Genomic DNA, 14614 nt, shown 5'->3' on the forward strand with positions numbered 1-14614 from the left:
AAGGGAAAGTTATTAGCTCAGCATTTGCAGCTGCTCACGTTCTCTTTTGTTTGGAGTAGATAACATTTAGAAATCCTTTCAAGTTCTGAGCATTAAAGGGCTCCCCGGAAACAACGGAATGCTCACTCACAGTAACATTCGGATGCCCCCTTTTCTCCACTGAATTATTCTCTATTCACTGTCATCTAAATCCTTCTGGGACCTTTGAAACCCTCTTCTGAAACCCACAGGGTCTTTCTGTTCAGTGTTTTGTCTATATGTCCATCCAGATTGGTTCTAGACTTCAGCAAAGTCATTTTGCCTCTGAGCTAAAAGCATGGCTTGAAGATGCAGTTGTTTTAACACACATTCACATGGAAAAAAAAAAGGAACGAGGAGATAGAGAGAAGTGAAATGTCAATAACTCTGTTTAAGAAATACATGGATGTGAATAGATCCTCTGTCCAAGCTACCATGGTACACGAGGGCACAGACAGGGGGGAGCCTCTCTGAGGGATGAGCTTGGCTGACTTTACATGTAACATAGTCCAGCTGGAATACAGGCTAAGAACATGTCTGTTTGCAGGATCAGGGCTATCTCAGTTTCTTTTTGATATCTCATTCTGAAAAACATGTATGGCTGACCCTTTCTGAGGCCAGAACAGTGATTTGTTCAGGTGCAAATGAGTTTTACTGACCTTTTAACTGTGCTTGTAGTGCCTCATTTGCAAAGAGGAAATAGGGAGGAGGAGAAAATCTGGAACCTTTAATATTCCCCACAACAGGCTGCTTCTGCTCTTCAAAGTGAAGACATAGTGCTCTATGTGCTTTCCAGAAAGTGGGATATACTGAATGGCCGGAAAAACAACCCCAGAGTGCAACCCCAGGTGACTTTCAGATATCAAATTATTTGCCCATTAAATATAGTTACACTGAGAAACACTGAGACATTGAGATGATCAGTTGCATGAGTCCGTCTTGAATAACCAGTTACAGGGAAAATAACTGTCCTTCCTGGTTTGACCATCACCAGCCCAGGGTTTTCAGTGGCAATGGCAAACAACTGCTCACCAGCACAGGAGTGGGTGGTAAGAATTCCTCTTGATCAGTTACTCAAACCACAAACCTATCAGTGTCTCACTTTCCACCTTTTACCTATGACATATTGTCTTGATATGGATGATAAAGTTTCCTAAGAGGTGACAGTGGATCTGTCAGTGCATCAGTGGACTTGCATAATCCTTGTTTGGGATCTTTCAGAGTTACTTCAACAGAAGTACCAAGAACATGAGCTGCCAGTGGGCTGAAGCGAGTCTGGACCTGGGCAGGCAGCAGTGTGTCATGCTGCCTCCAGTGCAGGTGGGACACCAGGCTCCTGGAAGGGCCCCTGCCCTCTCCCAGGCACGCTCAGGGAGACACGGTGTCTCCACCCCTCATCCTTGCACTGCCACGCTGGGGATGGCATCACCATTCCTCTGCGTGGGCTGGAAATCTCCCGCATGACGTCGGCTGAATCCTGCTTAATTAAAATAAACAGGCTACTACTACTCTTGCACATTCTTTCTTTCACTTTGTGTTTGTAACTCTGATCTTCAGCTTCTCCCGTTCTGCACTCTCATTCAAGTTCCTGCAGACTCCGTGGCCACACAGGAATCTCTGCGTTTGGAACGGGGTGGTGGGAGTGGTGATCACTACAGCCACATAACAGTCTGAGATTCCCCTGCCTGCCCCTCAATAAACACAGATCTCTGTGAAAGCAAAGGGTAGTCACCCAGGAAAGCTCCCTGTTCACACTCAAGTCAGACATGGCTTTCTCAAATCAGAGAAGGCAAACGCAGACACAGCGTGGTCGGAGCAGGATATTCCGGTCTCCTCGCTGAGGCAGCGTCTGTGTGTGTCACAGGGAAAGACACGCCAAACTGGATTAGGCTGCAGTCCACCTATCTGCTGCAATAATCTTGTCTCTGATAGTGGCCAGAGGCTCCAGGGAGGACAAAACCTTAGGAGGTAATGTGCCTTTCATCCTGCTCTATAATAGCTATCAGCTGTCCTCACTTCAGAAATTCAAGGGCCACTTACACCTTTGGAAAAAAGAATCAAAATTAAGGAACCATCCCGGATTAAGCCACTGCGAACTCTTTGGGTTTTGCAACCAAAGAGATATTTTGCTAATTTTTACATGTTTTTTTGTCTCTTTCATTTCCCCCTATTTTATTTGCTTGCTTGCTTAAAGGGATGCACTTGAGAGTTTTCCACTATTTTTCCCCCCATCTTCTTTCCTTGTTTTAGCTAGAGAATACATTTGCACTGAAAAGTTAGGGCCTTCTGCCCTCTTAAATTTCCTTCAGTAGTAACTACAGCTCCTTCAGGTAACTGTGTCCTCATGGCACTCGTATCTGAACTCCAAAGCAATAATTGGACTGAGGAGACTGAGAAATGCCAGAGTTGGACTAACATAAATTCACAAATGTTGCCCAAAGCAGGAAACCATATTTTGTATGGAAACCTGAACAGCTCATGCTTGCATGACACACTTCTGTCATCAACTACCTGCTCTGTGAGAACCCATAAAACCTCTTAGTACTTTCACAACACTGAAAAGGTGCACAAGGAGGAATTAGGAATCTACTATCCTAATTCCTGTTTCAGGTGTGGATTAAAGCAGCAGACTGGAGGCTGGATTTTCACCTAATCAAGGTGCCTTGTAATTGCCTGCCCTCCTCACAGGATCACTTGTTCTGATTGCCTGGTGAAGTGCCCTTGCAATGAAGAGAATTGGGAATCTTTTTTCCCACATGGCCTGATTTCTGTGCCCAGTAACAACATTCCCACAGACTTTTCATGGAATGGTAAATCTAAACCTGAAAATGGGACTGCAATTGATGCTACATGGGAAAAATGTAGTGGAATTAGAAAGAACAAACAATTCCTAAGCCTTGTACAGTGCCCTCTATAAGAGGCCGATAAGAACAGAACTCACTTGAATGTAGTTAATCCATAACACCCTCATCTGTCCACTGAAGGAACACCTGGTACCAGTATAAGACCCAGAATTGCTGCAACAGAGACCCCCCGATAAAATCACAAGCTGATTAATGGTTAAATATTTGGTTTTGCTTTTCAGGTTTTATTGGAAGGGTCAAGGGATTTTGGCTAATATTTAACCAAGATAAAGGTCAGAGGTCCTGTAAAAGGGCTTTTAAATATAACAATCTCGCCCTGAGCCAGGAAATAAAAACATCTGAGTTTAGATCCCATATAGCTTGAAGGACCCTCTTGCCTGTCACTTGGAGAAGGTAGGAGAGACTCCCTGGAACCCAGGGCTGGTGAGGATAACATCAGACACACCTTCTGGCACATAAACTAAGCAAAGCCAGGCCCCTACCGCTACAGAGGCGGGGAGATGTTTTAGTCTCCCACCTTCTCCCACTGCATAGTAGTTGTTGGACCATGCTGCTGCCTGTGTTCCCAGTGTAGGAACACAACTCTTTCCTAGCTTCTTAAAAAAATCACTGCCTGGGAAATGGTGACTTGAATGGTGATCACATCACAGCAGAAAGACAAAAGGCAGATGCTCTATGGGCAGGTCCGAAAAACTTTAGACCACTAAAACACTACTACATACATTTAGGACTACTGAGGTCCTAAAAGAAAATTTTTTAAAAAAAATTAAATCCCCTAGATCAGTTCATCAGCACAGGGGCTCCAGGGAGCTGAGCTTTGCTGCTTGCTTCTGCAAAAACTCACAAATCCCTGCAAGAGAAAAAGTCCCTAAATGGCCTAAACCCCTGTGCCATACCGGTAATAACCTTGGCAGGGTGAAAACTAGAGACAGAGCTAATGAGAGCCCACGGGAAGGGAATGTCCTCCTCAGTAGTTTTTTAGTTATGGGGCTGAAATGAAATATTCTCTTAAATCTCTCTCACACGGATGATCTGTAGGTGTGTGCCTGTGCATTTCACTCAGCCCAGACCTGTAAATTCCTGTCTGTTTACAAGGAAGGGATTGTTCACTGGCAGGCAGGATGCAGGGCACATTCCTACGTTGAAATACAAACAAACTTACAGGTCCACAGCACATTTTTGTTCTATTATTCATTTTCAGTCTTGAAAACTTTCTTATACACCTGTGCATAGTTTTTGTCAAAATGGATGCCTTTTATTTTACTAGGACAGGTTTAAATATTTTGCCTGTTCTAGACAAACTATTCAGATATTTTATGAAAAGTATCATGTCTAAGATAGCTACCCACTTACTGAAATAGAATGTCATTAACTTTTGTAAGAATAAGCATTACATTATATATAATTAAGGTATTAGCTAGAGATTATTTCTTGTCTTACTAATGAAATAATTATTTATTAATAATAAAAGCGTAATTATTTACTTTTGAAGGATGAAAAAATCAATCCAGTATTAAAAATTATATGCTTTGAAATAAAATCCCACTGTTTTACAGAATTAGACACAGCATAGGCTTTGAAAGATGAAGGTGCTTCAGTAGCAAGTTTAAAATCATAGATTTTACTCTCTTTTCTGTGAAATATTTTTATCACAGAACAAAGTTTCCTGTAATTTTTCTTTGAAAAATAGTTTTTCCATAACAGGGGGGAAAGGAGAGAGATCTGCAAGCTTGTTAGAAAGGGAGGTTACTAGCACACAACCTCTGCAGTTTTTTTGTATTATATTCAGGAAGCAGCTAGTTCAGAAAAGAAATTGTTACATAATTATTCCCCCCCATTTACAATAACTGCAACAAACATTCACACCTCACCCTTCTCCCAGTGTCTCTTCTACACCCACGCAACCAAGGAAGTCAGAGCCAAAGTAAATATGTTTCAGGCAGTTTTATCAAGGGCATTACACAGCATTTCAAGAGGCTGATGAAAGCAACAAGGAGCATGGAATAAAGGCTGATTTCCCAAGCTGCGTTCTCCAAGCAAGAAGGGAACTTCCAAATCTGCTGCCTGATTTGAGTTTATTTCGATGCTCCCGCACAGAAAGTGTGTCTCAGGCACTAGTAGTGGTACTGACTGGCATCTCTTGCTTTGTCTTTAGTGTAGGATAAAACAGAGTGAGAGTGTTTCTGTACCTTGCTGGAGAACTGTTCCAGCTGCTCATCAAAGGGCTCTTTCCATGCCTTTGACACAGTAACTCCCTCCAGTTGATGCCCGGGGCCAGATTCTTTAAAGGGTCATTAATTTTTGTATATGAAATGACATACATCAATCCCTTGTCCTTAGAAAGACGAGGTGGAGGGTATTGCCTTTTTTAACTAGAACAGGGGACGGTTTTCAAAAGTAACAAAAAGGGTGATGCTGAAATTAATGCTTGTTAGAGATCTACAAGTGGTAACTCAAGGTGCAAATTCTCCTATTCATGCACAGGGCCAATACAGCAGAATGAACTTTGCCTTCACACCAAGCAGTGTCACACGGATAATGGCTCAATTCCACTGTTCATAAGTATGACAATGACAGCACTAACATACTCTGACAATTTGGGTATACCTGGATAAATGCTATGTATCCACACATTAGCAAGAAGGATAATCTGGGATCATAAGCAACACAGCCCTGATCTAACAAAACAAGCATCTGTCTAACCAAAAAGAACCCTCCCAACTCAAGCTGGAAGTTTGGTTACTTATGTCCTTAATTTGCTGTACTGACTGAGATCCACAGAGAACAAGGTTGTCTGCTTCATTTTGTGCATCTTACAAAGGCAGTCCTGTTGGATTACACCTTCCACTCTCCCCCTATACACACCCTATTTCCTCCAAAGCAAAAGGCACAAGACATACATCTCTGCACATGTGATTTTAGAAGTTGCTGATGATCTGTAACTTCTGGATATGATTAAGGAAATATTAAAAGAAAGAACTTTCTAACTACAGAACTAACAGACACAGCGGGCTGAGAGAAAGTATAAGTGTGTGAAGCTTCTCCACATAAAGTGCTCTCTAAATGCAGCTTAGGTTCAGGCTCAAAGTCCACAGAATTGTGATGACAAAAGCTGTCACTCAAATTCCAAACAGTATTTGCAAAAGTTTCCACAGTTCCATTCTGAAAACAAGTTAAGGTGATGTCTCAGCAATGGCATACAAGACTGTCCTTGGCAAATAAGATCTCTAATCTAGAAACCAATGAGTTTTTCCAAAGCAATCTGGATAGGCTTCCACTGAGGTTTGCTGAGACCCTTAAAGGAACTGTCTACATTTTTCAGTGCTGGATTAATGCTTTTTGGATAGCTCACTTTTATTTTTAGGTTCACACATTATTCAAAAGAGCATCAGCTTTAATTTATCATAAGCACAAGCAGAGGCTGCTTAGGTATCAGGTTCTGGGGAGGGGAATGAAATAGTGAGGGATGGTTAGAGACCAAATTCCTTAGAGTGAGGATGATGGCTCCAGGTGATGTCTTCATAGTTGACAGTAATACACTCCTCAAACTGGAATGTTCTTTGAAATGCTGTGGAAGCGACCCAAGCCAGCTGGGCTGCATGCAACATGGATGGGTGGAGAGATCGAGAACACTTGGATTTGGGTAGTGAGAGGTCATCCTGCAAGATGTGATGTAAACCTGATTTTGAATGGAATAAGGCTTTGAATAACAAAAGAAAAAAAGCCCCACAAAACTGGTACAAACCCCATGCTTAGTGTATCCAGATTTGTGGAAGTGAACCAAGCTGGGTTTTGCTACAGGTTAATCTAAGAATAATTACTTTTGTAAAAATATTTGTGTTCAGGTGACCTTTAATTCTTGAATGATCTTCAGAAATTGCTTCTTGCCCAAATTATGAATAGATATTAATTATAACAACATCTTACATTATAATTACAGCGTATTTTTCATTCCTACTCATCCTTAGGCCTTCTACAACATATGCATTTTTGCTCCCCTTGGGGCTGAACACAACACTTAATAAAGAGAAGGGACTGTATTAGCTATTTACAAAGGTAATCAGATCTCTCTTCTTATTCCTCACCCCTTCTCTAGCTTCTAAACCTCTGTTGCAATCACTGCCTGGTGGTAGCAATGAGGATGGAAAGGGGAATTGCAATGGGGAACAGTGGAAAAGAACAACTTGTCATCAAAAGCAGTCCCAATGTCTCTGACAGTAACCACAGCAGCATTAACTAAATAAAACTTAAAAAGCGTGAGCATTTTAGAAGATAACTATATGACTGCAAAGTTAATGCATGATTTCTATACTAAAATTCTAGTTCAAAGAATATTTGGGATGATGCTTTTGATACAACCATCTACATCTTTGGTATTAGATCCCTGGAAATTCAGAGTAACTGCTTCAAAGTAATGCCATATGAATGGAACTCTGGTTGCACTGAACCTGCTGGAAACAGAGGCATGTTTTTGTAAGTGTGTTTTTACTGCCCGAGCTATAATGACAATAACAATAAACCCTTTATGACACCACACAATCATTCAGAATGTCAAAAAGACAGCAATGAGATTAAGACGACACTGAATCATGAAATTAAGGTCCAACCTGATGACAGAAAGCAGTACACAATAGTAATTATAGTATTGCACTCTTAATTTTTCCCATCAGAAATCACTCATAACATTAAACAGTTAATCCTTCTGCCTGATAACTGACAGCAAAGTAAGCATTGAAAGAAAGCATTCTTGCCTTTGAGGTGTGAACAACTCTGTCTCTAAAGTTTTCCAACTTCAATACTCACTATTATGCTTGAAGATTCTAATAGTGGCACCTGAAAGCCTCGCACCAAGAACGAGAGAAGTGTGGTTCAACTCATCACTTAAAATGAGGCAGCCCTGTGGAGAAGGAGCACAATAAGTACCTGCAGGAACTGGGAGGCTGTTGACACGTGTGCACGTGTGTGTCAGCACAAACACACATCTGTGATAAACAACTGCACCAGTTAAGCTGTAAGTATTAAACATAAACTGGATTTTCTGCCACTTTTCTGAAAGTGCCAGGGTGCACTGCAAAGGCAGGCAGAAACTGTGGGGTCAGATTCTCAGGCACATTCTCAGGTCATTCATGGGATCAAATTTCTCTTGTAACTGAAAAGTAGCAAATAACCCTACTGAAGATTGACTGTTTTATAGTAAAATCCAGAGATGTTGCTTTCTCTATCACCTCTCTACAGCCTATTTCGAGTTGTAAGGAAAATGCAGCCACCTCCCCATATATAAAGTGTTTGACAGTAGTAGTGTAAGGAGGAGTAATAAAAAAAAAAAGGCTGGACTGACATCAGCACTTTCCACTGCAGAAATGAGATCAGGAGAGATTGTAAGTCCCACCTCCATTAAGATGTGAGTGAAGTTTAGGCACTAGGAGGAGCCTTTCTCTGGTAAATGCATTTACAGTTGACCTGGAGTATACTTTTTATTAATTAACTCAGTTGAAAACTCATTCTGTTTTTAGAAACTAAAATAGAAATGCAGGAGAAGTAAATTTGTATATTACATTAACAGGAGCCAGGACTCACAGTTGAAATTCAGGGCTGAACCCTAATTTAGCTCTGCTTTCTATGTTTAATAGAACATATGTTTGTGCTGTGGTTTCATTACCCAAAGGGCAACACAACATTAAGTAAATACTTATTTTGGAATCATGGATTAGGCCTAGGTTGAGAGATACTCAGAAAGTCTGCCTAGAGACTGGTATGAAGCACTAATAGTAAGTGTATATGCATCTTGACAAGAAAATGTAGCTGCTAGGCTTAATTATAGAGGAAAACACAGGAAAAAAAAATCTCCCAAACATAGGGCAGTTACACAATATCTGTAATATATAATAATATTGTATAATAATATACTGAATTGTTAAATATATATATCATACATCCAGTAATATCTTTATTTGTGCCACTTTTATCTAAATATCCCATGTCTGACAGAGGCTTGAGTCTCCACATAAGGCCAGGTAAGTGAGGGAAAATTATTATAAGCAAGGGACAAGTATCTTAAGCTATTATGTATGTCTGCAATTCCATAAATTTACCTTTGCAATTTCATAAATTTAGCTTTGTTAATTCTCAGTATCTGTTCCCTTTGAAAGTGCTGGACAACTTCTCCAGCACCACTGCAGACTGAAGTTCATGTTCTGAGCAGCTGAAGCAGCTCTCCCTGCCCAACACTTGTATACACATATTTCAGAAATCTCTTGCAAAAGCTCATTCATCTTCAACAGGGAGTGAAGAAGTGTTTTCACCTCTATGCTGCTGTTTCAGAAGAAGTTTTGATCATACACCACAAAGTGAATTCATTCTGTTCCACAGTTGGATGAACTAAGGAAGAGCTCCCAGCTTTCCCAGCACAGTGTCTCTGCTTGTGATGTCCAGAATTAGGACTGACAGGATGATGGATATTCATGCCTTTGTGTTAGTTACCCCAAATCAGAGATGAAGTCCCTTCAGCACCAAATAAGAAGCCAACTTTTGTAATATGGTCATGACTTCAGACTTGCATTTGCTGCCAGCTTTCTTGGCAGAGCTGGCTGGAGCTCTGTTCATCAGGAATGGTAAAGCACTGTGCTTTTTGTTTTCTAAAAGTGTTGTAAAAACTATCCTAATATTCATCTTTCACCACAGGCAGCTGGACAATATCTCTGCAAGCAGCCCAAATACTTCCTCCCACAACACCTGGTCAAGGGATACAACGTTTGCTTACTTTTTAGGGAGAAGCAACTTCATTAAGAGGAGCTAAACAGCCATATCCCTGGTCCTTAAATAGGTATTAGATATGTGTGATAGCAACACCCAGCACTAGCAAAAGTGGTGAAGGAGCATATTTAAGGTCACAAGGTCATCAGCTTTGTGACTCACACATTCCTGATACCAAGCTTTGTTCCTCGATCAAGCCTTTCCACTCAGTGAGTGCCCAGAATTCTGCAACAGTAGTTAAAACAATTAATAAACGATTGTTCTATGGGTTCCTTTAGGAAGTCCTCACCTTTCCAACAAGGGCTGGAATATTCATCGAGTTAGTTGCAAAGCCCATGCCAAACACCATGGAATCTTCAACACCAAGGAACGTGGCCACAAGTTTCTCTAGTTCTACATGTTTGTCTAGGGTGCCTGCAGAAATAAGCACAGGGAATATTAAATCTCATTAAACTGTGAAAGTTATTAAGGCACAAAACGTACAAAAGAACAGGCTAGAAGTGTGTTATTAAGCTATATGACATTAAGTTCTAATGAAGGTTTTTTATTTGTATCCTGTGCATGTGGGGTAATGCAAGAGAAAGCAAGGGTGCAAACCAGCTGTGACTAATACTAATAAATACTGCAGCTGTTAAGGCAGCAAAGCAGCTGCTGTGGCAAAAAACTTCCCTTTTCCGTAACAACTTTTGACATAGTTTATTCTGAAGATTAATTTTTTGCCTTTTTCTCTCCCTTGCAAAGAGGACAAAAATACCTCCTTTTTTGTAGGAAATGTGGGGAAAACATTTTAGGCATTCTTAAATTCTCTCTGGATGAGACCAGGGACAAGATTCTTCCATTTTTTGTTGAGTGCCTACATATGTGTACAAAATCCTTAATTAGGATTTTACATGGATAGACAAACAAAAGTGTTCTCCATATTTTTCTGCTTTGGAAGGTAAAAGCTATTCCACTCTCCAGAACTGATGATAACTCTCCCCTTTCCTTCCTCTCAGCAATGAACATAAATGATAAGGCAACACTAGAGAGCCTTGTTTATTGCATGTTAATGATCTAATATTAGTGCCTGAAGTCTCCAAACAAATAAGGTGCTCCAACTACCCAACAAAGGCAGTATCCTTCCTGCCCAACTCACAGCGAAGGAGGACAAAATACAAAACGCAACAAACAAAAGAGTGGTGTTAAGAGACTGAGATAACAAATAGCTTTGAACAGTAAGGAATCATCTCAACTTGCCAGCTCTCTAGTCTTTGGTTGCCTGGCTGTGCATTGCAGGTACCAAGGCAGAAGGAACTCTTACAGGATGATCTGTGGGGAAGAAAAGAGAGTGGCGTGTGGATTCTGACCGAGCATTTCCCCTGTGAGTAAGGCTGTAGTCAGGGAACAGAAGAAAAAAATTAGGCAAGTGAATATCTTACCTCACTTGCACTGCACAAACTGCTGTCACAATAATATAGGCAAAGTGAATTACAATTGATGGGACAAGAAAGTTGTGTTCACTGTGATGGACAAAGGGAGATGAATGGAGGAACACAGAAGCTTGGCTGGAGCGTCTCAACAAGAATGATGAGTCAGGAAGAAGATCTTACCTTCATCATGGAGGAGAGCTCATTAAAAAAGTCAAATATAAATGACAGAAGAACAGTTTCAGCAACAACACTAAGCTGGTAGAGTGAAGTAGTGTTTTCATTATTTTTTCTCATTAAATATCTAACGTAGGAATGACATTCTCTTGGAAAAGAATGTGCAAAGTATCTATCATGCAGCCAGGTAACACTCCAACAGCCAGGAGATGAGGAGCAAGGATCATGTGACTTCTGGAAAAACCTTTGCGTGGCCAGTAAAGAACAGATTTTGCACAGAGCCCGCCTGGGTTCTGCTAGACCTGAGCCAAATCTGGCAGAGCTTCAAGAGTGTCTCTGCACTCCTTGTACCACACTGACTGTACATGGAGCTGGGCTGTCTCTGTGCTCTGAGAAGTTAGGCAATGTGACACAGAAAATCTAGCTCTGCAGAGCCTCCAGCAGATGTGACCATGAAGCTCTTTGAGGATTTGTAGATTCCAATATACACTTGGATACATGCTGGCTTTGCACACAGCCACCATTTAGTAGCCAAGCTCCATGAAACACAAAACTACAGTGCTTCAGAGCTGAGCTGCTCACTGGAAATGTGGGTGAGAATCTATGCCTTAACTTGTAAGCCCGGCCCAGGTCTCAGAGTGTACTTCTATGGCTAGTTCTATATTTTCTGCAAATTTGCCCCAGCTAGTCTTCAACCTGATTACAGCACTCATGGACAACTAAGAGTTCCAGCATGACCATCTGCCTCAGCATTCCCTGCAGATGTCATTTTGTCACTTGAGGGATATCAGCACACAAAAAGTTGATGAAGTCTGAAATGGAAGCTTGAAGCCAACCACACTGTGGTCATAGCTGGAATTAGAAGGAGGATTGTGAAAGCACGAGAGACAAGCAGTGTGTGCTTTGCAAGGGAGGCATTTTAAGGCATGACAAAATTGTCCCTGACTTTTCCAGGGATAAATCTGACGCTACTGGGGTGGAGTTAAATTGCTTTTTGGGGTTGCATCATATGTTTTCTGTTTTTACAAACAAGAAAAGCCTGATTCAATACAGATTGTTCTGTTAAAGCATCTATTAGATGACCCACAAAGGAACAGCACATTTTGGACCTATTTTTATTGATTTTGTGATTATGAAACATTCTGAAAGTGATCGATCCCTACTTATTATTTACTAATCCCAAGAGTGAATGGAGATGATATTGTACATTGCTATTGCCTACAAATCCTGGAATAAAAACTAGAATCAGTTTGCAAAACAAAACCTGAATTACACAGGTTTGCAAAACGAGCCCTGGTTTTGAATTACCTTAATTGTCATGGCAATAGTGTAGGTGGGAGATGACGTGCTGCAGAAGCAAAACAATACACACCGGTACTGACACTGGGAGGTCCATGACAGCTGTATACACTGAGCAGAGGTGATAAAGCATATCAGCTTGCATTTTGCCAGGTTTAGAGTAAATGGGGTATTTATTTAATAAATTATGCATTTATTTAATCATATCATAAGATATCTCCAGTATAGGTCAGTCCTTGGACACTCTAAATGGCATCAGTTATATCACTTCTCTCCACCAGAGGAAACAAGGGGGCAGATACGCTCTGCTGGGATGAGGCTTGTTCCACTAGCATTCCCAGCCAGTCACAGCAACCCCTGCAACAAGCATAAACAGCACTACCAGGCCAGATGCAAATTTGATCCAAAGGAACTGGCACAAGCTGAAACAACTCACCATCAACATCTCAAGCTACATAAGAAAGGCAGTAATTACACTGCTCTTCCTTAAATACAGCCTTAGAGGTGTCAAGTCAGGTTATCACGGCCCTTAAAATGTCTCGTATTGTGCTAGATTCGAGACAAACATCATGATCTGAGGAATGAAGTGATACACTGGTACATTTTTATTAATACACTGTATACAGCGATAGCTTCTACACTTGCCCCGTGCATAGACATCAGAAATTTCTCCCATCCTTCACCTGTTCTGAATTTTATGCTGACTACAGCTTGGTTTGATCCACCAAATGAGGATACAACCAAATAATGTACACCAACTTCCTGGGAAAGATTTAAGACAAAGAAAAAAGAGAAAGGTACCTGCGTCTTTAGGAGACAAAATGAAATAATTTGAAAGTTTTTCCTCCCTGCTGAACAGGTGAATGTTATTGTGACTCAAGACTGTATAGGCATTAAGATCAAAGATCTTATCAAAAGTGGACTTTCACAATGGTAGCCACCTCCACAGATTTCCACACTTCTCTTCCCAAAGTAAATCCCCTCCTTTTCAAAATCTGATGACCCAGTTCCCTCCATTAACTTGTCACTGCACTCTGGTGACAGGGAACATGAAGCACACTGTGTTCTGACAGGCTTTTGTCATCGACTTACCCAAACTCTTGGGCTCAAAGTCACTGTCAGTCTACCAGACAGATAAAGCTTGAAAATGCACTTCCCATGGTCCACAGTCATTATTTAGCTTTGACACTTTCAGCCTGGACAAGGTGGTTTGTGCCACTGGTTAGTCTGCCCAATACAGTCTTTCAGGTTCTTATGCACTAATGACATGGACTGGTTAAACTGCCAACACTGGCAACAGGATCCTGTAATAGAATTTAATGTTTGGAATTCTGAGACCCAAAGAAGACAGGAAAATCCCTGCTTGCCTCAAGTTAAACAAAAGCTGGAGAAGTAAACTGATATAAGCAACAAGTCACTGAAAGAAAAAGGAACAGCTGAGAATCCTGTGCATCCCTGATGTGACTCACCCAGGTGAATAAGAGCCATTATGCTATGAAAATGAAGGTTTGTCAGAGGCACCCTTAGGAGGGTGGGGAACAGAACAAAACACCTGAACTTCCTTGTCACAGTTGAAACTTAAGGTCACAAACTCACCCTGCTAGGACATTTGTCAGAGATGAAAAAATAGTATCACTGAAACGCGTACATGCTTTTACAAAAGCAAGGCTGGACGAGCTATTTATAGAAGGATGAAGAAACAGAAGCTGTAGAAATGGTATTATTTCTTTACACCATGCTTCCGGAGTGGATGATGCAAATGGTATCAAGTGTCCTACAGAGCCCACTACCAGAGCAAAGCCTAAACTTGCAGAATGAGACATACTGGCAAGAGAGGGAGAGAATTACACTGTGGTGTTACGTAGTTGCCTCATTTAACACTGCCATGTGCATAAAACAGCCCCAAAATAGGTGGCTTTTGAGGAGTCATTTGGTAGAAAGGAAATACTCAAGTTTTCTTGACATTGCTACCAGCTGATAAGGCTTTCATACCATAAAGATGCTGTGGGTATTACAGATCTAATGATGCACCTGTGTAATTTACTGATCATCAGAAAAAAAAGTAGATTAATTTTAACAAAACCTTCAGTTTAATTG

At 41.0% G+C, this 14614-nt stretch overlaps 1 protein-coding gene across 9 annotated transcripts in view; it reads right to left on the bottom strand.

Annotated features, from left to right (window-relative positions):
* The window catches only part of SPTLC3 (serine palmitoyltransferase long chain base subunit 3), a 125363-nt gene that overhangs the window by 56143 nt on the left and 54606 nt on the right, over positions 1–14614 (bottom strand). For all 9 annotated transcript variants that reach the window (XR_003535877.1, XR_003535878.1, XM_027693367.1 and 6 more), the window contains 2 exons: positions 9925–10049; positions 7686–7779 (listed from right to left, as the gene is read on the bottom strand). Coding sequence is in view for 7 of the 9 variants with exons in the window: in XM_027693367.1 (XP_027549168.1) it covers positions 7686–7779; positions 9925–10049 (219 nt within the window). In the remaining 2 variants the exon portion in view is untranslated. The remainder of the gene's footprint in view (positions 1–7685; positions 7780–9924; positions 10050–14614) is intronic.

The sequence above is a fragment of the Neopelma chrysocephalum genome, unplaced genomic scaffold (assembly GCF_003984885.1).
Source record: "Neopelma chrysocephalum unplaced genomic scaffold, ASM398488v2 Primary Assembly neopelma1_91, whole genome shotgun sequence".
Lineage (NCBI taxonomy): Eukaryota > Metazoa > Chordata > Aves > Passeriformes > Pipridae > Neopelma > Neopelma chrysocephalum.